The sequence below is a fragment of the Ictidomys tridecemlineatus genome, chromosome 5 (assembly GCF_052094955.1).
Source record: "Ictidomys tridecemlineatus isolate mIctTri1 chromosome 5, mIctTri1.hap1, whole genome shotgun sequence".
Lineage (NCBI taxonomy): Eukaryota > Metazoa > Chordata > Mammalia > Rodentia > Sciuridae > Ictidomys > Ictidomys tridecemlineatus.
This window is the reverse complement of record NC_135481.1, coordinates 195,647,580-195,670,581: the sequence shown is the minus strand read 5'-3', so window position 1 is coordinate 195,670,581 and position 23,002 is coordinate 195,647,580. Positions and strand designations below refer to the sequence as shown.

The 23,002-nt window shown below is 55.8% G+C and overlaps 1 protein-coding gene and 1 long non-coding RNA gene across 4 annotated transcripts in view; one reads left to right on the top strand and one right to left on the bottom strand.

The window, feature by feature from the left end:
- Nucleotides 1-3,131: 3,131 nt before the first annotated feature.
- Nucleotides 3,132-23,002, top strand: part of Eya2 (EYA transcriptional coactivator and phosphatase 2) — a 177,047-nt gene continuing 157,176 nt past the window's right edge. Inside the window, exon 1 of one of the 3 annotated variants that reach the window (XM_040274820.2) lies at nt 3,132-3,210. In XM_040274820.2, coding sequence (XP_040130754.2) covers nt 3,188-3,210 — 23 coding nt within the window. In that variant the 5' untranslated portion in view covers nt 3,132-3,187. Of the gene's footprint in view, nt 3,211-3,314; nt 3,676-23,002 lie in introns of those variants that run through there. The other 2 variants (XM_040274819.2, XM_078052026.1) reach the window with 2 other exon arrangements.
- Nucleotides 19,150-21,363, bottom strand: LOC144378198 (uncharacterized). The gene is made up of 2 exons (XR_013439866.1): nt 20,183-21,363; nt 19,150-19,914 (listed from the first exon to the last, which is right to left on the bottom strand). It is a non-coding gene; the product is annotated as an uncharacterized LOC144378198 (long non-coding RNA).

Here is a 23,002-nt window from a genome sequence, read left to right as displayed (position 1 = left end):
CAGGGTAGATGTGCCCCGTTCATGCCTTAAACAATCACCCTTATGGCTTAGCACTTAGATTTTAGGATGGTTGTGCTGGTTGTTCTAAAACCAGGACAAACGCCAAGGAGAAATCAGGAAGAAAAAAGAGGAAGCTGCTGGATTCTCCAGGGCCTTGGTAGGATGGGGAGTGCCCGCGGTGAGAACTCCCTTCCCTCTCTCAGCTGCTGCTCAGCGCTAAGGCTCCTGCTCTCCCAAAGGCGGGGACTGTCCCTGCTGGCATCTCCTGGGGACTTGGAAAAGTGCAGACGCTGCAGGCCCGTCCCCAGGGAGGCCGGTTAATTGGTCTGGGGCGGGGTCTCGGCGCGGGGCTTTTAAAAGCTCCCCTGGAGGTTCAGTGTGCCCTGGGATCCCGAACCCCTGCCCTGAGAGAAGGAAAAATAAAATTAACAAGCACCTGCCTCCTGCTGTCTCTCAGGGCGTGGGGTGTAGCTGCCTTTATGAGATCATGGGCCAGATTGGGTGAAGGAGGAGATGGTGCGGAGGAAATAGATTAACCCTTTGCCGTAAATTCTACAGGGCGCCCTTAGATATTATGTGAATAATCACATTTCATAGTCTGGCCCAGCGTGTGCAGCCTGTGTCTGTGTGTGTGAGACAGAGAGAGAGAGACAGAGAGAGGGAGAGAGAGAGAGAGAGGGAGAGACAGAGAGAGAGAGAGACAGTAGTCCCACAGTACTCGCAGATTCCTTCTAGGGCCTCCGTGGATTCTGACCCCCCAGAGCTCCAGTCCCACATGTATGTAAAGTGGCGCAGTATTTGCATAAACCTATGCACATTCTGCCACAGTCTTTAAATCATCTCTAAATTACTTACCTAATACAATGCAAATGCTATGTCTATAGTTGCTCATTTGCATTGTTTAGGAAATAAGGACAAGGGGAAAAAATATTCTGTCCATGTTTACCATGGACAAATATTTTCCCAAGTATTTTCTACCTGGGGTCCGTTGAACTTGAGGATGCAGAATGTGGATGACACTTGGTGTTCCCCATTCTGCTCTGTTCCCCTTGATTCCTTTAAAAATGTTGAAGTTCAGGGGCTAAGATAAGTGAGACCCTCTGGAAGACATTAAAGTGCCCCGTTGACAACAGCTTGGAGCACTCTGAAGAGATGACATGGAGCTGGGCCCAGTGGCGCACACCTGTCATCCCAGTGGCTCAGGAGGCTGAGGCAGGAGGATCACGAGTTCAAAGCCAGCCTCAGCAACTTAGCAAGGCCTCAGCATCTCAGTGAGTCCCTGTCTCTAAATAAAATATTAAAAAGGGTTGGGAATGTGGTTAAGCACCCCTGGGTTCAATCCCAGGTACCAAAAGAAAAAAAAAAAAGCCATGGGAAGTGATGTGGCACTGTGCGCACAATAATCCCGTCAACTGAGCGATCACTGTGTCCCTACAGTCATAGCAGAAAGTGTAGGAGGAGCACACACTCAGTGAATTTTCACAATAGTAATGCAAAATGAGCACTGTCATGTCCACTTTCAAGGTGAGAAAATCAAGGTCAAGGACATATGTACAGTCTTCTAGAAGGCCAAAGAAGAGCTGTCTGAGTGCCTACCATAGTAGCAGGTCTCATCATCACCTGGCTCATGGGAGAGCAGCCAGGTTCAGGGGACACCTTTGCTCAGCTCTGACATTTGGGGCCTGACAAAGGAGCCTGCTAGGACCAGACCTGGGACCAGGAATGGCGGGGCCTGATACATAGGCTGGTTGGGGCCCCTCTTGAAGAAAGAGAGCTACAAAATTTTTGTGACTCCAAAATCAGATTTTAAAAAGCAATTTTTTTTTCTTTAAGAAAAGAAATCACAACAGATCCAGATTTTAAGAAGTTGAAAAATTGCACAATCATCACAAAATTCCCGGCTCAACTTTCCCTCTGTTGGATTGTCACAACGCCAGTGGCCACGCCCATCCAGGGACAAGTGGGAGTCAGAGCAGAAAGAGCCATCCTTCCCGTTGCAGCCAAACGTCAAAAGCAGATGGCTTTTGTGAATTTTACCCAAGCAAGTGACCACGGGAACCCACTTCTAGTTCCTTGCAAGAGTCTTAAGAGAGGGTCCTGAGCAAGTGAGGAAGGAGGTCAGGAACTTCACCTCAGCTTCCCAACAACCTCGCCACTGGCCACGAGGACTGGATTCTACCTCGAGAGCAAGGCTCAGGGCCCCCCAGACCTGATTCACGCCAGGCTCAGCCTCCATTGAGCTAGGACTTGCTCATTTTCTAAATGGGCGAGCTGACAGCAGCTACCTCTGGGTATTTCGGGAAAATTAACAAAGATAAAGAAGAGGCTGGGGTGCAGCTTGGTGGCAGAGCCCATGCACAGCATGTGTGAGGCCCTGGGTTCTATCCCCAGCACCACAAAAAGAAGAAAAAGTTGGGGGGCGGGGGGTGGGAGAGCCGGGTACATTAAAGGAGTTCAGGGTGGCCAAACTCTAGCAAACGAATGCAGGAACTCAGTTAAAGTGGAATTTCAGAGAAACAAGGACTAATCCTTCGTATAAGGGCGTACCACCTGCTGCAGAGGAAGCAGTCCTTGTTTACATGATGCTCAAAGGCATCTGGGTGCTTCCTACTTCATTGAGGCCCACAGATGTGGGTGGTCAACCTTGTTTGGGGCTTGGAGCCCCTGGGTGTCCCACAGTGGAATTCATACGCAGTAGAGGGTGGGTGAGGGGAGAGAACACTGCGTGGACCCCAAATTTGAGACAGTTTGTTGTGGGGGAAGACTGAATGGGGGCCATGAAGTGAGTGGAGGGAGTTCCAGGACCTACTTGGATGAAGCTCTTGGGACCTCGGGTTTTTCATCTGTAAAATGGGTGAAACGCAGGAGGAGACCCCTGAAGGCTCCTCTCTTAGGTATCATCTGAAGGACTCTATTTTATAGTTCAGATGCCCCCTCCTCCAGCGGTCTTCCCTAAGTGCTCCTGCTGAGATTGGGTCCCCCAGGCCGAATCATCTCCACCCAGGCACCTACACATATATCTCCTTCATACTCATCACAGCTTCCTCAAGTCGCTCTCTATTTTCACGTAATTGTTTGCTTATGGTCTGTCTGTCCCAGTGAGTGCGAGTTCCGGGAGAGCAGAAAACGAGTCGGTCTTGTTCGGGCTGGGGCTGTGCCGGCCCAGCACACGCTCCGTCCATGTTGAATGAATGAGAGCTGGTGCCATTGGTGAGTCCCTGCAGCAGCCTTTCCCTTCTCGGGGGCCGAGCCTGGCTGCGGGAGGGTGTGCTGCCCCGGGAGGGCGGGCGGGAGTCGGCGTGGGGTGTCGGTGGGTGGGGAGGAGGCTGGCCCTCGCCTCCTCCGGGACCGGAGAGCGAGCGCGCGGCTGGCTGCAGGCGCTGGGACAGCGCGGCGGCAGCTGCAGCGCCCGACCCCGCCGCGTCGGCCGCCGGCTGTGTGCGCCCGCGGAGCCAGCGCCGCGCCTCGGCGCCCCCACGCGCCCACGCAGCGGCGCGGGGACCGGGCGGGGGCAGAGGAGGGCCCGGCGAGGGAGGGGAAGGGGCCGGTCCTCCCGGCTCAGGCAGCCGCCGCGGCAGCCCAGGAGGCGGAGGCAGCGGCAGCGGCGACAGCAACGTGCGGCAGCGCTCGGCCGGCCGCGTCGGACCCGCGCCGGCGCCCTCTCCACTGCGCGCGGTGAGTACGCCCGCGGCGCCCGCCCAGGCCGCCCACCGGGAGTCGCCCTCGCCACGCGCCGCGCTCCGCGCTCGCCGCGCCCGGCCTCTGAGGCTGTCTGAGCGCTCGGGGGCGCACGGGCCGGATCCAGGCTTCCGGGGCTCCCAGGGCCACTCAGGCAGCAGGGCACCGGGGGCGGCAGGCTGACCTCCTCTCTGGAAAGTCCTTCCCAAAGCCTCCGTTTCCTTGGGCGTTTGGGGCGGGGACCGGGGACTCTCAAGTTTGCACTCCCGCGCGCGGGACAAGTGCATGGCGCGCAGTGTAGACGCGGCCCGGTCGTTCGCCTTGGGTCGGGTCGCTGGCCTTGGAGGCTGGAGGAGCGGCGCTGTGCTACTGCAAACCCGGAGGCGCCGGAACCCGGGCCGTGGTTATGGGGTAAACCCAGGAGCCAGCGACCCGCTGGAGTCCCGGGGTGGGCCGGACGCCCGCCGAGCCTCCTCTCTCTGGCTGCGTTTGTGCTGAAAATCCAGTTGCGCTCGGCCGGGCGGATCCCGATCGGGGCTTTTGTACCGGAGCGGGCACTCGCGGCGACTGTTGGAGTTGGAACTTACCAAACTTCACACCAAACGCGTGTTTAGAAGGAGGCGAGGGTTCCTCGTAAGGGGAGAGCGCGGGGGATGCACTTGGAATCGTTTCCTAGCCCTGCGGTTTGGAGGTTAAAAGGCCATGCCAGACCTTGATCCTTAAATATATTTAGCCGCCCCCCCAATAGTTTATAAGGGCAAGGGATATTATAAAATATTAGGAATATCAGGAAAGCGCGACCGGCCAAAGCACTCCTATCGCAAAATTTCCAAAGCGCTTTCCTCAGCGGCGGCAACCAAGCGCTTGCTCCTTGCAAGTTCCTACTTTCCCCAAGTCGCAGCCCAGCATTGACCGCGGGCACCCTACTGCTTTCTGGTTTCTTTCTTTCTTTTTGTAAGGCAAGACCTATGCTACATATTTGTGGATCATCTTCTCGTTTCTCCCCTTTTCCCGAAATGCTGCATCATTTTAAATTACTTTCCTTAAAAAAAATAAATAAATGTTGGGGTATAAATCACTCCTGGTGGAGGGACCTTTTAATTACGAAGTGCAGGGGATGCAGGAGCATCAGAGTCCTGTTGGCCAGGGCGGAGGGCAAGCAGAATGATTTACAAACATCGTGGCAGCATTTGAGTGCCGAATTATGTTTGAGTTAGGGAGCTCGTCCCCAAAGGAAATCATAACCAGCAGACGATTGTAGTATTTCAAACCCAATGTATTAATTCCTGGAGCCTTGCTTGCTTGAGTGAAATTTCTATTACCAGAGGAGGAGTAAATAGCAAGCAGCCACGTACCAGCCTGGGGCCCCTTGGTTACCACCTAACACACACATGGGTCCACGCTGCCTGCCCAAGAGAGGCTCCTTTTCAAAATAGTCTGTGAAAGACTCTTAGGCAATTGTACCTAAGAAGTGATGCCCCCCTTTTTTCTTTATCATCTTAAACTGCTCAAACTTTCTCTTTCCTTACTTCCAGACATCCTCAGACCGTGGAAAGTTAAGGGGAATTTATATAACAAATGATAATGGTTTGAATCTTGATTTAAGCATAAAACTGTGTCTGTCATCAAAGATCTCCTTGCACTTGGAGGAAACTAAAATTTGCAATTGTGAAAAAAATGTGAGTAGATCTGAAAGAAACTGAGCTTTTTTTTTTTTTAAGTAGCTTGCATGTCGCCATTCTTCTCTTGTAATTTTAGCTTCTCAATATTATTAACTTTATTATAAAGAATTGGCATCTTTCTTCTCTTCACAGAGCCTCAGCGTAGTGCCTGTGTGCATAGGAATTCTCTATAAACACATAAATCATTCCCCTAGTATCAGATAACTAAAGGAAATAAAAAGCTGTGCACCCCAGTACTTTGAGATTTTTTTTTTAAAGCAGCTGTTTTAATCACTTAAGTTCTAGCATCTTCTTTTCAAGCCTTTTGTGTTGTGTTAAACACATCATAAAGAGATATGGTTTGTTGACGTGTTACAGGATTACCGTTTGGCAAAAACACCAAGACACACTCTTTCAAATATGTGGTATTGCTTCTGCTTTAAATTGGATGTAAAGAGATTTCAAGCCTTGTTCCAGACGGATAAATTGATAAAATGCTAGCTGCTGTCGGGAGAACAGCAAAGCCCTCGGCGAAAAGGCTCTGTGGTGTGGCTGAGTGTATTTTGAGTTAGGTTGAGCGAGGTAGGAGACCCCGGCAGCTTGGGAAACCCTAGACACAGTCCAAGCACGTCCACTTTAAGACGATCTCGGTTCCCCCGCCCGTGACAAGATGACTCCTTTCCCACAAAGAGGAAACCGTTTCCTGATTTTCTCAGTTACTTTTCCAAAGATAACTTGCGCCGAGCACAAGAGACCAGAGTTATGCAGAAATCCGAGGGTAACCGGCTCAGACCGAGGGCCATTCTTTCTCCTCCTACCAGATGTTTTTAGGTGTCCCCAGTTTGAAACTCATTAGGCCAGCAATAAACTCCTTGTGTAATAAAGTCGCAGCCCCTTACTGACAGTAAGTGGGGTTTCCATCCACTCACGGCACTTTTCTGGGCAGGGAGAGCCTGTGGTTGGCAGGAGAGAATCCGGGGAACAGCGCCGTCCTGCTTAGACCCAGCCTGCGGCTAGGGACCCACGCACACGTCCTTCTGCCAGGGGGTGGTGGGAGGGGGCCTGGGGGGCTGGCTCTGCCGGGGAGGCCTCCTCATGTTAAAGGCTCAGGGGAGAAGGCAGCGGGTCCCTATCAGGCAGTGTCCACAGAGATGTATGCAAAGGCCAGGGGAGCGGGCTTGGTCATGTGGCAAGGGGGAAATTTACCAGCCTCTTACCTGGACACCCAGTGAAAAGCCAGGCCCTGCGTCCTGACGGAAAGTCCCTGGGAGAGAGAAGACACCCCTCCCGAGGCTTCTGACGGGGGGCGTTCCCCTGGTTATGGCCCTCCTGATCCGGGGACTTGGTGGAAGGAAGGGGCTGATGGCTGGAATCTCCTGCCTGTGGCCAAGATGAGGTTTTGTTGGGGGGGGGGCATGCTAGTTGCTCTGAAAAAGGAATTGGTGGGCTGTGCACAGAGGAGTCTCCTTACAGAGAATTAGCCCCAGAGCTGAGAAAACATGGCCTGTTGACAGGACACACACACACCACACACACACACACACACACTCCTGCTCCCTCCCAGCCCTGCTCCGGATCCCGGTCCACCAGGATCCTGACAGCTTCCTGAAGGCCTCATTTCTCCCCCTGTCGTCTGTGGCTGTTCAAATACTCCAACTCACACACAGAAGGGAGACCTGGGAGGACAGGAGTCCGCCGGGAGCTCGCTGGAGATGTGCTTCCGTGTCCTCTTTGAGGCCTTCCCTGTCCTCTTGGAATCTGAGGAGGATCAACCCCCTCCATCAGATGGCACATACTTCAAGTGACACTCGGTGACAGTGATGAGGCTGCAGGGACTGTCAATGAACGCCAGGAGCCAGGTGTATCAAGGGAAAGGGGGCAGAGGAAGCCTGGGGCTTCTACCGTGTTTTCGCCCCCTGGTCCTTGGCCCTCACTTTCGTGGTGATGAGTGTCTTCCTCCCGTCCAGACTCGGTCCTGTACTCCACCCGACTGTGAAGCAGCTGCCACTGGTGGAGCCCTTGAAGTCAGCTCTCTCCCTGCATCTTTAGGGTGGATTCTCCCCGGAGCCCTTGGAGTATCATTATCATCCCAACCTTGATAACAAGGAAACTCAGTCAGGCCACAGACCCTGAGAGATAGGCCTTCAGTTCTCAGCAGACCCCACCCTGCCAGGTGCCACAAAAACCCTGGCTCATGTGCCTGCTGCCTTTCCCGGGGGAGGTGCTGGATACGGATGGCATCTGATGCACATTACAAATTATTTTTTTGAAACTGCCTTGACTTTTTGTTTTGTTTTGTTTTAAATGGGAAAAAGATCATATCAAGCATTTAGAAATCACAAAGGCAAGTCGTTTTAGCAGGCTGGTTCTGGTTCTGTCCAGGAGGAGGACTGTTTATTCATGAGGGCTAATTTGATTTGTTCCTTCGACGCTAAAGCTACACATTTCAGTTCCTAAAATGAGTCAATAAATTTCCCGGCAGGGGAAAGGCCTGCGACGGCACGGGAGGCACGGCTCCGGTCAGGTTAACTGGAAGGTGCTGGACCGCTCTGGGGGGGGGGGGGGTGTTGTTCAGGGGTTAGATCGTAAACATTGGAGAGCAAAGAATAATTTGGAACAGGTGGTCCCGAGAGTCAGGTAACTGGAGTGATTCATCTCTGTCACTTGGAACATTAAGGGAGGCCACCGGCCGCCTGAACGTGGGACAGGCGGGGGGCCGAGGCAGGTCTCTGGAGGAAACCTGGGGGGTGGACAGCGGTTCTCCGCCTGCAGTCACACAGCGAGAGAAAGAGGGGCTTCGTGGGCGCTGTCACCGCCTCCCGAGGTGGCAGTGAGAGCCCAGATGTGGCTGTCCTTGCTGTTCTGAAAGCCTGTCTCCACTTCCAGATGTCGCAGAGATTGAACCCGGGAACTCAGATGCACACTAATGCCAACCCCAACACCTTTAAAAACGATCACGGCATTTAACGGAGGGTGGAGACCACCTTATCATTCAGCATCCATGGAGCCGTGTCCGTCCCATAAAATCTGTGGGGTTTCAGTGGCACTGGACTTGGCCTTGTGTTTCCCTTTCGAGTGTCGAGCAGAGTTAGAGAGTTTCGTGTCTGCGTGTTCCCAGATGGAACAGATAGGAGCAGATCTGCTTGCAGTCCTTCAGAGGAGAGCCGTCCACTCTCCCGGAACGTCACTCAAGGAAAAATGATAAAATCGGCATGCTCTCCTCCCAGGGAACGAGGAGCCGGCCGTCGGGCTACCGCCTGAACCCGGGGACTTTCTTCATCTCCCATCAGCCCCATCCGCCAGTCCCCCTTTCTTTTCTGTTCATCTCCCAAGATCAGTCCTTCAGAACTGAAATATACAGTGTGTTAGCCAAAAGGCATTTTAATTTTGCAAAGAAAAATCATGCCAGAGACAGCCGGGTCTGTTTCCACCATGATTGTTTCTGCAGTGCGCATATTTTGGGTTTCATGGTAAGATGTGGGTTTGCCAAGAAAGAAAATTACAGCGAGCGGCTCTGCTGAAAACATGAACACTTTTGTTTAAGAAATGGGAAAAACACGGAAGAATTCCGCACGGTAATTGCTTTAACGTGAGTTTTAAATGTCATTGTTTGACTTGTGTCAAAAAAGTCCCCCTAGCTAATTCCCACATACGCCGTTACCGAGTAGCTCACCCCGAAAGTGGCAAATGTGGGTCTCAGCTTCCAGCAGCATCTCTGAGGCTTTCAGGGAGAGCTTTGGCCCTGGTGGAAACGCGCCAAACCTTCAGATTGTGCGGGCCATTTTTTTTAAGGTTACTTAGATATCGATTTTATTTTCTTGACCCAAAATGAGAAAACACGGGGAATTCTCAAAAGCTTTTTACAGGCTGCTATTATGGGAAGAGAAGCCAAACCAACATGTATTAGGTCATGGGCTTGAAGTGCATAAGTAAGCCCGCGGAAGGTCACCAAAACAGGGCAAAAACCACCAGCGCTCCTTCCCCGCCAAGTCTGAATTCCTGCCTGTTGGACGTGTTTGGTTAAAGTGGACACAGCAAGCGGGTTTCTGCTCTTGATTCGGGTTCTGAGAACAGGGAAGACGGCCCGTGGTGAACAGAGACGGGGGCTGGGATGGCCCTGTCCATCTGGACTTTCCCTTTCACAGTTCCGGGGGGAAAATCAGTTTCTGGGACCATCTGTCACTCCAGAGCCCCCTCCCTGTTGCCCGGATCTGTGGGGCTCGGAGGTGGACATGTCCTGCGTTGCCTGGTCCTTTTCTTCTCCTCCCAACCCCTCCTCAGTCCCTTGTGGGCCTGGTATTAATAGTATCCACAGCAGTTTTGGGCCATCATCCGCACTGTGTTTTTAGCATGGCGGCGGCTGGGCCTGGTTTGCAGGGCATAAGAACAAACCTTTGAATCTTCACTGATCAGCAGTTTGCTGAACTACAGAGACGGGCACAGTGTCCTCCGCCGTGTCCCAGAGTTTGGTACCAACCCAGGTGCTGATGGAAATTCCACTTAGAGACAGAAAAGGTGTCGGCACAAAGAGGCTGTTTTCTTTCCAGGGTGTGTGTTATTTGCACTGATCGGGGCTTTTGTTTGGGGGTGTTCCAGAACACTCGTCGGTGCAGCCTGTCTGCAGCGGGGCAGGACAGGGCGGGCGGCAGCCCGGGAGGATGGTGCTCCTTGGCCTTTGTGTGGCTGGTTCTGCAGAGGGAAGCCAACACGGGGCTCGGACGGTGTCACATGGCACAACAAGTTGGGACTTGTGCCTGTGTTGCCAGCAGAGCCTGCTCCATCCAGCCGTGGAAAGAACGGAGCCCAGAAGGTTCTTTGCCTCCCTTCGGCGATGGCCCGAGTCCCCGATGCTGTCCTCCAGCAGCACAGACCCGCTCCCTGGAGAAGCTGAGGGTTGGGGTGTGGAGGGAAGGGGCGGGAGGGGGAGGAATGTCTTAAACTCAGCAAATGTCTGAAACGCTCGGAATGTCTCCCGCTGCCCCGGCACCCACAAGAAAGGCCCCGTGATGAAAGGACGTGGATGCAGACTCGGGGAGCCCGGGATTGGGGGGGATGGCCAGGAGGGAACTTCTCTGATCCCCTGGGACTCCCAGGTGCCTTTAAGAACCTGATTTTGGGAATTTGGCCTGGCATTTTTATTTTTATGCTTATTTTCAGTGAAACCGTGTGAGGGTTTTTTTTGTTTTGTTTTGTTTTGTTTTTTTTAAATAAACGAGCTGTAGGACTTGTAGGGTGATAGCAAGTCACCCCTATTTATTGAACACTTACTGTGTGCTGGGCCCTGTGCTCAGGAAAGATTCCGGGTTTTGTCTCCAAATGCTGAGGGCGGCCTGGGCCGTTGTTATTCTCCCTATTCTGCAGTTGTGGGAATTGAGTCCGAGGGAGGTGAAGGAACATGTCCAATGTCCCCTGGCTTGGTTCAGAGCCAGGATTAAACCCAGGTTTGCTCCCTGACCATGAGGCTACCCAGCCCACCCTGACCCCCGTCATAAGAGCTGGATTCTCAAGTCAGTCTCCGTCTGTGGCCCTTATGGCTGTGAGCCCAGGGTCGGGGCCGAAGTCGGGCTTGGAAGGAAGAGCTACCAGCTGGTCCCCACACCTTGACCCCACCCTTGCAGGAGTTAGTGAACACTGGGGGCTGGAAGCTGTTGGGATGGTGGCCATGTCATTGCTGTCACCTGGCCTGTGCGGCTTTCCTGCTGTAACTGCAGAGACGAGGAGGTAGTGCAGAGACCCCGGGGTCCACAGAGCCTGAAGTAGCAACTGTGTGAGGCTTTATGAAAAGTCTGCTGGCCCCTGAGCCGTGGCAGTACGGGGAGACAGATGGGTGACAAGATGCATGCACCTGGGATATTTCATGGTGGGGTGGCGGGGTGGCAGGGTAGAGGGGTGGCAGGGTGGCAGGTGGAGTGGTGGCGGGACAGGGGCTGGCGGTGCCGTAGTGTTGTGGTCAGGGCTGTGACCGGGCTCAGCTGCAGGTGCAGAGGCCACAGGAGGGAGCTTCTCTGGAGTTGGGGTCCCAGTGTGTTTCCCTGGTGCCTCTGCCCGTTGTCTCCTGTGGCCTGTGAGGGGACAGAGGGACTGGCTAGGACTTCTGGAGTTTCCGGTTGTTCAGGCAGCAGGATGGAGGGGAGACCCACCCCACAGACCCCCACCCACCTCAGCAGGGTCGTGCCCTGGCCACTCCTGTGCCGAAAACTTCACCCCAGGGCAGCGCTGCGCTTCTTAGGAACCTGAGTGCGGGGTGGGCAGGCGCGGGGCAGCAGGGCACCCCGAGCCTCAGGCCCACACCTGGAGAACGGGAGCAGGGACCCGAGGCCACAGCTGGGCTGAGACCTGGCTCGGCGCTTGCCAACTCTGGAAACCGGGCCTCCCCTGCCTCGGTTTCCCCATCTGTACAGCAGGGCGGACGTAGCGCACCTGTCCCAGAAATTCACTGCGGAGGTCACGTTCACAAGGCCCGGGCTGGGACTGGGCTGGGCAAGCAGTACACACCATTCCCATGTCAGCTACCGACTGCTGTCACTGCCGTCACTCTTAATCACAATCTGTGTGACCTGAGCCAAGTCACTGGTGCTCTTTGGGCCTCAGTTCCTCCCTTTACAGAATGAGTTTGGTAATAATAATAACAACAATTTCATCTGCGATAATTTGAAGCAGAAGACTCCTCCAAGGCCTTGGCTGTGCTTGGGGCTTGCCGGGGTGGAGTAAGCTGGCTGCTGAGATGGGGGCAAGTGGTGTCCTGGAAGGCGCTGGTCAGCAGGAGGGCAGGTAGGACTGTGGTTAAGAGCGCAGGCCCTGGGCTCAGATGCCCCTGTCCCAACCCGGAGTCTGACACTCTCGGCCTTCCAGACAACAGAGGCCGTCCCCAGGGTCGCTGTGAGCAGTAGATGTGGTGGCACGCACGAAGGCACATAGCAGGTTGTTTGGCACATAGTAAGCACTCAATAAATGGGAGCTTGTATTATTATCACCCCCCTTCCACACTGCACCCCCATCTCCAAGAAAGCCCTGAACAGGAGTCAATTTTAATTTGAAAATAAAAGAACACATTACAGATTTAAAATAATATTCATTAAACAAAATTAAAATATTCTATTAAAGCCAGACTTTGGGCTCAGACCAAATTTTTATAACCCAAGCTGAAAGGCCAGGGAGTCCCCCGGCCACAATGGGGACATTGTGATTGAACCTGAGACTTCAACAGGGCTACTGAGCGGTCTTTGAAATGCACGTTTCCCTGTTAGAGCGAAAGGGAAGTCATCGGAAGGGAGGAATGAGGTCCCTGCTCCCCTCAATGAGCCTTAATGAATTGAAAAAGAAAACAAAAGCTTTCTCTCTCTCTTTTTTCCTTGCTACCTGACCCTGCCAAAGACTCATGGCGCCTCCTAACCCCAGCTTTGAATGGTCCAGATCTGATGGGCCTGGGAGCTCACACGATCTCAGTCGCGTCCTTCGCCAGATCTGACTGGTGCTAGAGCACGTCGCCGAGCCGGACCCAGGAGTCCAGCTTTCCAGGTTCAAATCCCAGCTGGGCCTTGTTCCCCCTTCCCAAGACGGTGACGATTCCAGGTCTCTCTGGCTTGTTCTCCTGTAGGACCTGCTGGCATCCTGGAACTAGCCTCTAGGACATGCGCGTGGACCATGGCGGTGGACTCTGGAGACTCCCCCTGACCCAGAGGTTATCCATGGTCTATTTGAGGATCTCAGTCACTTCCTTCCCGGGGCGCTGAGCTCCGAGTAGCTGCTGGCCTGTCGCGGGCAAGGCCTGGCTCTGTCCTCGGGGCTGGAGAAAAAATAGCAGGAATCATCCTCCACGAGCTGGAGTTTTTGTGATCTTCACACTGAGAACCAGTGAACTTTTTTTTTGAGAGAGGAACAGAGTAAAGGAATGGCAGTGGGCTGTGACGTCCTTCTCCAGGTGGAGTCTCCTGCCAGCCCCTGTGCTGGGATGTGGGCTGGTGGGCAGATGGCCAGAGGTGGAGCCGCTGCTGGAAGGACAAGAGGTGGGCTGCCCGGCCACACTGGGGTCCTGCTGTGGGACTCTGGGCTGGTGGCTCCCGTCCTCTGAGCCCCAGTCTCCTCACTCGTTCATGAGCAGACACTTTCCACATCAGATTTGTGGTTCAGCGTAAACGGAGCGATGCTTTACAACCTCAGATTCCACTGTGGAACTGCCTCTGCCCCAGGAGCACTCAGAGACAAGGCCCAAGAAGGACACTGGTCCCTGGGGTATCCCTGCCATCTCTCCCGTAGCCACCGTCTTGGGATTGCAAACATTCTGGAAGAATCCACTGGTCTTCTTTGGAATGGAGTGCGTACCCTCTTCATATCAGCTTTAAAATAGGCATGAGCTTTTTCTTTCTTTAGAGTCAGGTTTTTGTTTGATCAGGCATTTGGAAAAAAATAACAAACATTTCAAACAAAGGGTTTCGCAAGTTTTTCCTGCTTAAGACAAATACGGTTTTAAAATCAGGTCTGCCAAAGTAGCAAGAGTGGCGCCCAGGGATGGCCAACCTGGCGAGTGACACCTGAGAAACGTGAGCCGATGTCTGAAGCCTCCCCACAACCCGCTCATTCAAAAGGAAACATCTGACTCCTGAAACCTGCCCCTGCAAGCCGCTCGCGACGATCCCCCCTCCCCGAGCAACCGGAACCCGTCACCAAGGAGAACGGCAATTCTGCCTCCGTTTCTTCAGGAGTGTGGGATGAAAAACAAGGTCTCTCAAGGACGTCAGCAAAGCCAGCTCTGGGGACGTTCGTGCCTGGGCACGTTCAGTCTGCCTTGAGCCTTTGAAAGAGGAGCCAACCTTGGGGTGAATATGACGGGGATAACAATACCCCAGGTGCCTGCTCTGCACCAGGAACAGCTCTGAAGGACTGTGCCTGACTCATCTGTCCCTCGCCATGACTCTCTGAAGGCGGCGCCTTGCTGCTCTCGTTTAAGAGGAGGAAAATAAGGCACAGAGAGGTTCAGTGACTTGTTCAAGGGCACACAGAGAGAGAGAGTGAAAGGGCAGAGCTCAGGCCTTGCACACAGGACTGTGGTTCCTCATGTGCACGCTCCCGGCCTCTTTCCACATGGGGAGAGTCAGACTCGCCTTCTCTTTGGCCCTCACTTAACTGCACAGTGAGTTCGTTAAGGACAGGCATGAAAAGCAACCCGGGGACGTGAGGTCTCAGTGGCAGTTTTCTGGTCTTTCCCAGGGATGTGCTGGTGATCTGTAAGGGCCTCGGGTGCGGCTTAGTACAGGAGCTAGGAGCCGTCTGCTGGTTCCAGTCCAGAGTCTCCTCCGGTCACGTGTGTTCTAGAAAAATACGTCTCTGGGTCGTTTAGGGTCGTGTGCGTGTCGGAGTTAGTACGCAAACCCAGGCGGTACGGGTCCCCCGCGATGCTGTCAAGGACTCAGGCTGCACGCGGCCTCTGCGGCTTCTTAACGGGCAGAAGGAGCACGCTCTCCACCCCAGTGACGGCTCGGTGCGTGATGCAGCGGACGGTGACCGAGCTCCAGGCCATCACCAGGACTCACTGCCCTCCTCAGCCGTCGCACGTGCTGGGTGTCTGTCCGACGGCAGCACAGGAGGTCTCTTAGTGGCACCGTCTGTGTCGCAGGACTTCACAGGGGTGACGCGGCCCACTCGTGACTGTTAAGAGCTGTCATTGCCTGTTGGGAAAATCACCACTGGGACGGCCCCTCCCTGCGGGGCGCAGTGCTCCTCTGGGAGTTTTCAAATAGTTTAAGACTGAGCCTAAGAGACGGGCTTCCTGGCTCTCCTCCACCGCCCACCCCAAGGAGTCCCCAAGCTGTCGGCAGGTGACCTGGAAGCCAGAGCCCTGGGACCCGCGTCTGCAGAAGCTGAGGCCAGGGGAGGGACTCAGCTGCAGATAGGGGCCTGTCGTGGCCGAGACCCCCAGGCCCGCCTCGGGGATAGCCAGCGACCAAGGGCGGCGTTGGTCAGAGACGGACAGGAACACAGAACGCTGGGCCTGACCCTGCCGTGACCGCCCACGTCAGCTCTCGGCTCTGATTTTCGGATTATCGCTTTATTTCTTGTTTCCTTTCTCCTGTTGAGAAAAGTCTGTGTTTCTCTGGAAGCATCTGCCTGGTGCTCAGTGACGGCGAGGTGCCTGGCTTCACCCTCCTCCTCCCCCCGCCCACCCGCTCCCTCTAGAAGGTGGCCGCGGTCATTCATCCACTCCGAGACTCGCCCTGAGCACCTGCCGTTTACCAGGCCTCCTCCAGACGCGGGGACTGCAGCCGAGGACAAAAAAGACCCAAATCCGCTCCTCCGTGGAGCTGGGATTAAGTGGAAGAGACAGAAAATGAGCACATAAATATGTCAGAGGCTGATGAGTTTGTGGGGGAGTAATCAAGAACAGGTGTCTAGGAAGTGCCCCGGGAGGGAGGAGAACCTTCTAGAAAGAGGAGGAGGCAAGTACGAAAGCCCTGAGGCCGGTGGGGGGGGCAGTGAGCGAGGAGCGTGGGGGAGACGAGGCCATGGTGGGGCCAGGTCCTCCAGGGCTCGGAGCCCAGCCACGGCGCCTGTCAACCCACCGTGTCCGAAATCGGCCTTCTCGTAATCTAGGAAGGGCTTTTAAAAGTACCCGAACCTGAACCTGAAACCACAAGCCCGGAGAGGCCAGGCAGGTCCTGGTTAAGGAAGTGGCCGTGGGCATTGACCCTGGGCTCTGCTCCTGCCCTTGAGGACCGGGGCCCAGGTTGCAGGGGCTCTAAGACATCAGAACCTGGATTTGTGAGCCACGTCCAAAATGCACCTGCGGCTGAGGGCGTGTGAGCCGCCCCAGCGTCCGTCCGCAGGCCCTGGGATCTGACTCCAGTGCAGAAGGCCTCCCCCTGGCCCTGGCTTCCTTTTCACCAAGCCCTGACCAGCAAGGCCGCCAAGAGCGGCTGGAGACGTTTCCAGGAAAAAGCAGCCTGCAGTCTCCTGGGGCTGGGGCTGAGCCTTCTTCCAAGGAGCGGTCCTCAGGAGTTCTCCCGATCCCTGCTCGCGGGGTGAGGGCAGCGCGGTCCAGGCCCACCTCCTCGGGTTGGGCGAGTTCCCTGATGATGATGATGATGTCATCTGGGCTGACTGCAGAGTGCTGAAATGTCTGCCGTCTCCTAAGTGTCCCTCAGCCACTGTTCACCGGGCGGAGCTGCTCGGGCGCTCCCGCTGCCACGAGGACGACGGGTGATGGGTTCCCATGGCTGAGGAGAGCCAGGGGACGGGGGCCTTGAGGGACCCCCCCCCGGGGAGACTGGAAAGTTGAGGGGTCAGGCGGGGGTGGGGTGGGGCATTCAGAGACCTGGGGTGCTTTGGCCGGAAAGCTGAACTCACCATCCGCCTTCTCAGCCCTAAAACTGCTGTCAGGCAAAACCCCAGCCCAGGGGACTGGCTGTCGAAAGTGTTGTGGACAGCACAGACGTCTTACCTGTGAGCCGGCCCAAGGGAAGAAGGAAGGAAGAAAGGAAATAAGGAAGGAATTGATCCACCTGGGAAATGAAAAGTTCTAGGGAGTCTGGTTTCAGGTATGGCTGGCTCCAGGATTCAAATGTAGGTCATGCACCCACCTCTGAGTCCTCCCCCCCCCCCCCCCCCGTTCTGTGGGCTCTGTTCTGGGCCATGGCTGGAACGAGGAGGGTGGAGTGGAAGAAAGATAGAATGCCAAACTGAAGTTGATAGCATTTATCAGGAGTAGGGGTGGCCCGGCTCCGTGTGGCCCCCAAACATTATTAGAACACCCTAGAGGCCAGTCTTCTCCAGCCTTCTCCCCGTGGGTGGCTACATTGTTCATGAAATCCGAGCTCCTCCCAGGCACTGTGCTGGGCCCCTTGTGTGCCTCTTCTCCTCGCACACTCCTCTGAGCTCAGTACTGTAAGACCATGCTGTTCTGCACCCTTCCCCGGAGGCTGGAGGATGATCCTTTTTTTCAATTAATGATAGTTGGGGGTGGCTCCCCTTTTTCCGTGATGTCTTCTATAAAATTGGCGCTTGATATCTGGGGCACTTCAGCCAAACCCAGGAGAGGCACTGGCCATCCAAGGACAGTGGGGAATGACCCGGGACCCTAAGGACAGCAGGGCCCTGGCTCGCTCGCGGTGTTGCTCCTGGCCTCTGCTGTCAGCGAGGTCTCCTTCCCTCTCTGAGCTTCACACACTCCACCATGGCCACCCCTGAACTCTCCCGAGCCCCAGCTGGGGCCCTGCGGTGACATCTGACGCAGCACAGAGGCTGCAGCCTGGCAGCCAGGGTGCGTTTGCTTGGTCTGCAGAGCGCTAAAACAGAGCCTGGAGCCAACGTTTTAAAAGCTGGATATTTCACACACAAAAATGCAGATTTCTGGCTTCCATTTAAAAAGTCACAAGGTCTGTCGACACCGTGCCCACATTTCCACGTGGCTTTGGTCGACTGGGGCTGGGAAATGGCCGTCCCGTTCAGATGGGTAAATGGGTTTTCCACAGTCCCCACCGCTCCCTGCCGTCTCCCTGGCACTGCGGCTGGGTTAGCTAGTGCTTCCCACGGGATGCTGTAGTTAGTTCTCCCGCCGTAGACATCAGAGGGGATGGAAATCTTTCTTATGTGCCAGTCTCCATCAAACACAGGAAAGTGTGATGTCGCCATCCAGGCTGGCCACTAGTATTTTAAAAACGAGAGGCAGCATCTGTATTTGACCAGAGTGTCTCCAGCTTGGTGCTGGGTGCATCTGGGGTTGGGTGCTTCGGTCTCATGCCCGTGTGGACCTTGCTCCCTGCAAAAGCAGGGTGCCTTGCTCCTGGGGGCCCCCATGGGTGCAAGGGTCCGCACAGGCGTGGAGGGCTGTCCTGGCTCCGCAGTGCCCCCTGCAGGCTCGGCATTGGCAGCACAGGTTACAAGTTGGTGGATTTGGTTTAATCCTGGGTGGACTCGCCCACCGTCGAGGCCATTTGTGACCATTGACCCAAGAAGCTGGAGAAGAAATTCAGCACTGCGTGAGAGGCTCAGCCATTTTAAAGAATCTCTGGGGGATTCCTTTACTTCTACTGGAGAGAGGACATGGTAGATGCTCCTTTCAAAATTTTTTTCCAACAGAAGGGTTTACTCTGAGGCGCGGGCTGCGATCGGGGCTTGTTGGAGAGCGGACGGTGGCGCCTCTGCATGTCTCTGGACGTCCCCTCCAGCCCTGGCTCTGCGAGCTGCATTTCCCAAGACGAGTTCGCATGCTGCCCACTACCCCTTACCGCTGTGACCACGGCCCACCCAGGCGCTCTGTGACAGGAGCAGCTGGGGGGAGTCATTTTGCCCTCGGTTACCACTGGGTACCCCAGGCGAGCCGCCATCCAGCCGTTCAGCACACGTTCACTGGACACCTCTCACGGGCCACTGTCCCTGGCTGTCCCCGGCACCGCCGTGGGGGCAGCTGTGAGCAAAACCTGCCCAGGCCCTGCCCTTCTGGGAGCTTCCGGGTTTCAGTGGAAGGAAACTGAACACGTCAGATAGAGGACTCTGGTGGAGCTGAGCTCTAGGAGGGGGCTGAGGGGCCCGGGCTGTGGGGAGAGCAGGGAAGGGCCCTTGACTGACTCAGAGCAGGGAGGCCGACACCACGGCTCGGGGCAAGCTGCCCTCCTAGAAACTAAAGGCCCTGCTTCCCAGCGCTGGTCACTGCCCCTGGGGTCAACGCTCCTGCCTTTGCGATGTCAAGCCACCGCGGCTGAGCCAGCAGCTGACACAGTCCACGAGGGCGTGCGTTGTCCGTCGTGGGCCGGCGCTGGCCCAGGGCTAGCAGGGACGCTCTGGCAGAAGGGCACTCACGGGGCTGAGTGGGTGTGTCTGGGGTCAGGAAGAGTCGGGTTTATTAGAGCATCTCCTGCGGGAAGGGCAGGGGACCTGGTCAGAGAGGCAGCAGGCGGGCGGCGGAGGGCGGTGAGGCCCTGGTCGACGCTGAGCGAGGTCAGATCTCGAGGGAAGGACAGACCTGAGTCCTGAGGGCAGACTGCAGGGGGCACAGGGCGGGCTGGGGACCTTAGGAGGTGGCTCGGGGAAGCCTGGCCAGGTGGTGGCCGAGGATCTGGAGGAGTACTTGGGTCCAGGTGCGGCGGATAAGGCTTGCTGCGCTTGGCTCTGGGAGGGCACCCAGAGGCAGGAGGCGTCCAGGGCGACAGGAGGGCGGCAGGAAGCCAGGGGCAGCACATGTTGCACCTGGCAGCAGACCCGGCCAGCGCCCACGGTTTCCTTCTGTCCTCAGGTGAGTATTTTATTGGCCCATTTTAAAGAGGATGTGATGCAGGGGGCTGGACGGCGTGCCCGGGCCGGCCTGTGGGCGTGCGGCCAGGCCCGCGTCTCAGCCGGCCACGGCTGTCCTCCTGCCGGGTCTCGGCTCCCCAGGCCCCTTCCCCCTCCTTGTTTTGAGGGAATGGGGACAGAGAACCTCTACTGAGGACCCGACCACATGACCAGGACCCTCTCCCTTGTCATAGAGAGTGGCCCAGCGGTCAGCGCCAAGCGGGGGTCAGTTTTGCTCCATCACCGGCCTCTTTCCATGGCTCATTCTCTGGCTGACCCTCAGGAAGGTTCAGATCCCATAGGAGAGGTCACGCTGTTAAAAACCAAACAAAATCCGTGGTCAGTCGTGTGGCAGGTTCTGGTTTTGCTGGGACCTGGTTGGAACCTGGACTCCACCCCTTACCCCCACCACCAGAGCCTCGGTTTTCCCATCTGTGGGACGGGAGCAGCGAGGGTCCCTGCAGATGGATGAGACCGTGCGGGGCCTGAGGTCCACCCTGGGCCATCGGCGGGCACGGGGGCCATCACTGTTCCAGAGGGGATTGGAAAGTGGCTTGGACTGAGGCCAAAGCCTGGCTTACCTTCAAAGCCGGTGGGGACAGGGGCTGTGGGCAGCTGGGGCTGAGAGGGTGCGTTCGGCCTCTCTGTTCCTTCTTCCTTGTTCTGGAGGCGGAGGCCCATTTGGAGTCCACGGGGATCTCAGGAGTCCCCCCCCCCTGACTGCGTTTCGGCCCCGGAGGAGCCAGCTGGAGAGTTCTGGGAAACCCCCCCACTGCCCCCGGACCTCGGCGGGAAGGGGGACGGTCTTGGTTGAGTGGCGGGTTTTGAGACGGTGTCAGATGATGCCCCTCCACGGCCTGGGGGCACCCTTCCTCCACTGATGGCCTGGGGCCTCGGGGCCAGGGTGGACCCCGGGCGGCCCTGGGCCTTGTGTGGATGGTCAGCTGAGCTCCCCGTGCAGTGGCTCCGTCCAGATCTCTCGACTCCAGGCCCGTTTCCTCCCTCCTTCCTCGCAGGTCACAAACGGGCCACCTGCGGCCACCTCCGGCCCACAGATGTGCTTTCTTTGGCCTGAGGGTGTTTGGATTCCAGTGAGTTGCCAGCGTCTAAAAATCAGGAGATTCCATATAAAAAGCCAGATTTCTGGCTTCTCGGGAACCGTTGGGCCATCTGCCAAATGAGGCCTGCATTCTTGCGTGGTGACAATCGAGGACTCAGTCATGGCCTCTCCCTTTAACCAGAGCCTGCCGTCCTCTGTGCCGCAGTCCCCACCCACCCCTCTCGTGGCCCAGACACCAGGGCCCGTGTCGGTTGCCGTCAGAGCTTCCCCTCCGGCTCCCTTAGGCCACGGTGAAGAGGAGGCAGGAGAGGTCTTGACCTTGGGCCTCTGTGGAGACCGGGGAACACAGGCGCACTGCGACGACGCCCCTGAACGGTCGCGGGCAGAGCATTCCTTCTGTGCAGGGAGAAAATGTCTGTGGGCTTGAGACGCCAACGGGACATGTCAGCGTCGGCCACCGCCCCCGCGCCGTTCTCTGCCCGAGTGACTCTGCCATCCCGCCGCCCAGGGTGCAGTCCCCACTTATTTTTTTAAGGCAGAATTAAATTTGACCTTAATCTGCCCCACTTCTCTGAAACTTGAAATGCTATTAAACCAAATTAAGAAGTTTTTAAAAGTTTAAGTAACTTTAACTGCTTGAGAGTGTGTGTGTGTGAGTGTGTGTGTAAGTGTGGGTGTGTATGAGTGCATTGTAAGTGTGTCGGTGTGCCGCGTGTGTGTGTAAGTGTGGGTGTGTATGAGTGCATTGTAAGTGTGTTGGTGTGCCGTGTGTGTGTGTGTGTAGGTGTGGGTGTGTGTGAGTGCATTGTAAGTGTGTCGGTGTGCCGTATGTGTGTGTGTGTAAGTGGGGTGTGTATGAGTGCATTGTGTCAGTGTGCCACGTGTGTGTGTGTAAGTGTGGGTGTGTATGAGTGCATTGTAAGTGTGTCAGTGGGCAACGTGTGTGTGTAAGTGTGGGTGTGTATGAGTGCATTGTAAGTGTGTCAGTGTGCCACGTGTGTGTGTGTGTGTGCAAGTGTGGGTGTGTATGAGTGCATTGTAAGTGTGTCAGTGTGCCCCGTGATGAAGTTCATTGTGCGTGGATGTGTTTGCGGGTGGGTGTGCATGTGCCGGGTGTGTGAGTGGAGGATTGTGTACGTGTGTTTGGGAGCAGGGGGTGTGTGCATGGGTGACAGCTTCCTGACACAGGGGACTTCCCGGGAGGAGTGTCCCTGTTGCTGAGACTCCCATTGCTGGGTCTGTCCCTCACCGTGAGCCGACCAGAGTCCGTGTTGGCCCTGCTTTGAAGGCCAGCTGGCGAGCGGGTGGAGGCCGACTCTCCCTCCTCCCGGGAAATCCTGGGGGCCACGGAGAGGAGAGTTGGGGGCTCTCGAGTCTCAGAAATGAGGGTCACCTTCATCCCGGGGGAATCGAGCAGCAGAGGGCTCAGCCTGAGAATGCCCGCCAGGGGCAGGACACACTCTCTGTCCACCAGGGTGACCTGGGAACTTCCTTCTCATGTTGGCAGTTCCTTTTGATGTGCGTTAGGGAAAGAATGGACGAAGAACCCCAGGGGCCACCTGTGGACAGTGGCGTTTCTTAGAATAAAGCTCAGTTTATTTAAGGGGAACCAAAGCGTCCATTTAAAGAGAAAAGCAAATAGTTCAGGTGGCAGTGAATGGGGCAGAGCCACCAGCGACTGATTTAAGTCACCCCTCCCACAGGGCACCCGTCAGGCGACCAGCCCGCCCCAGGTCCGTAAACACGCTCTCTCGTCTTACGCTTCTTCAAAGCCCTTGAACTTGTCATTAAATACTGAATGGCATGATCTCTTGAATAATCCCGTCTTCTTCCAACTGGGGTTGCCCCTGTCTTTCTGTCATTGTGCCAGGCCCACAGTAGGTGCTCAAGAAACACCAGTGAGTGAGCGCCGACCTCTGCAGAGAGGAGTTACCATCCCCGTTTTATAGATGAGGAAACCGAGGGTCAGAGAAGCTAAGTGACGGGTGGGCTTGGCAAGTTGGCTGTGGGATCCAGGGCTGGACAGAGCCCATCAACTTTCTGCCACGTTGATACATGGGACTCAGGTCAGACTGGACAGCTGGCCCGCTGCGAAGGGAACGAGGGCCTGGTGCAGAGAGCTCTTGGCTTTGGTTTAAGGAAGACCTGGGCCGGGGGAGCTCAGCCGCCGGCACCCACCTACACACGCCAGACCCTGGGTTCCACCCCAGCACTTCGCACACGCACACAGAAGTGTGTCATGTTGTTTTCCTTCCATCCTGAGGGTGTTAACAGACTCTCTTTTTATGAGCAAATTGCTCACGCGCATTCACACAACAGATCTCGCGGGTGCCTGGGGCCG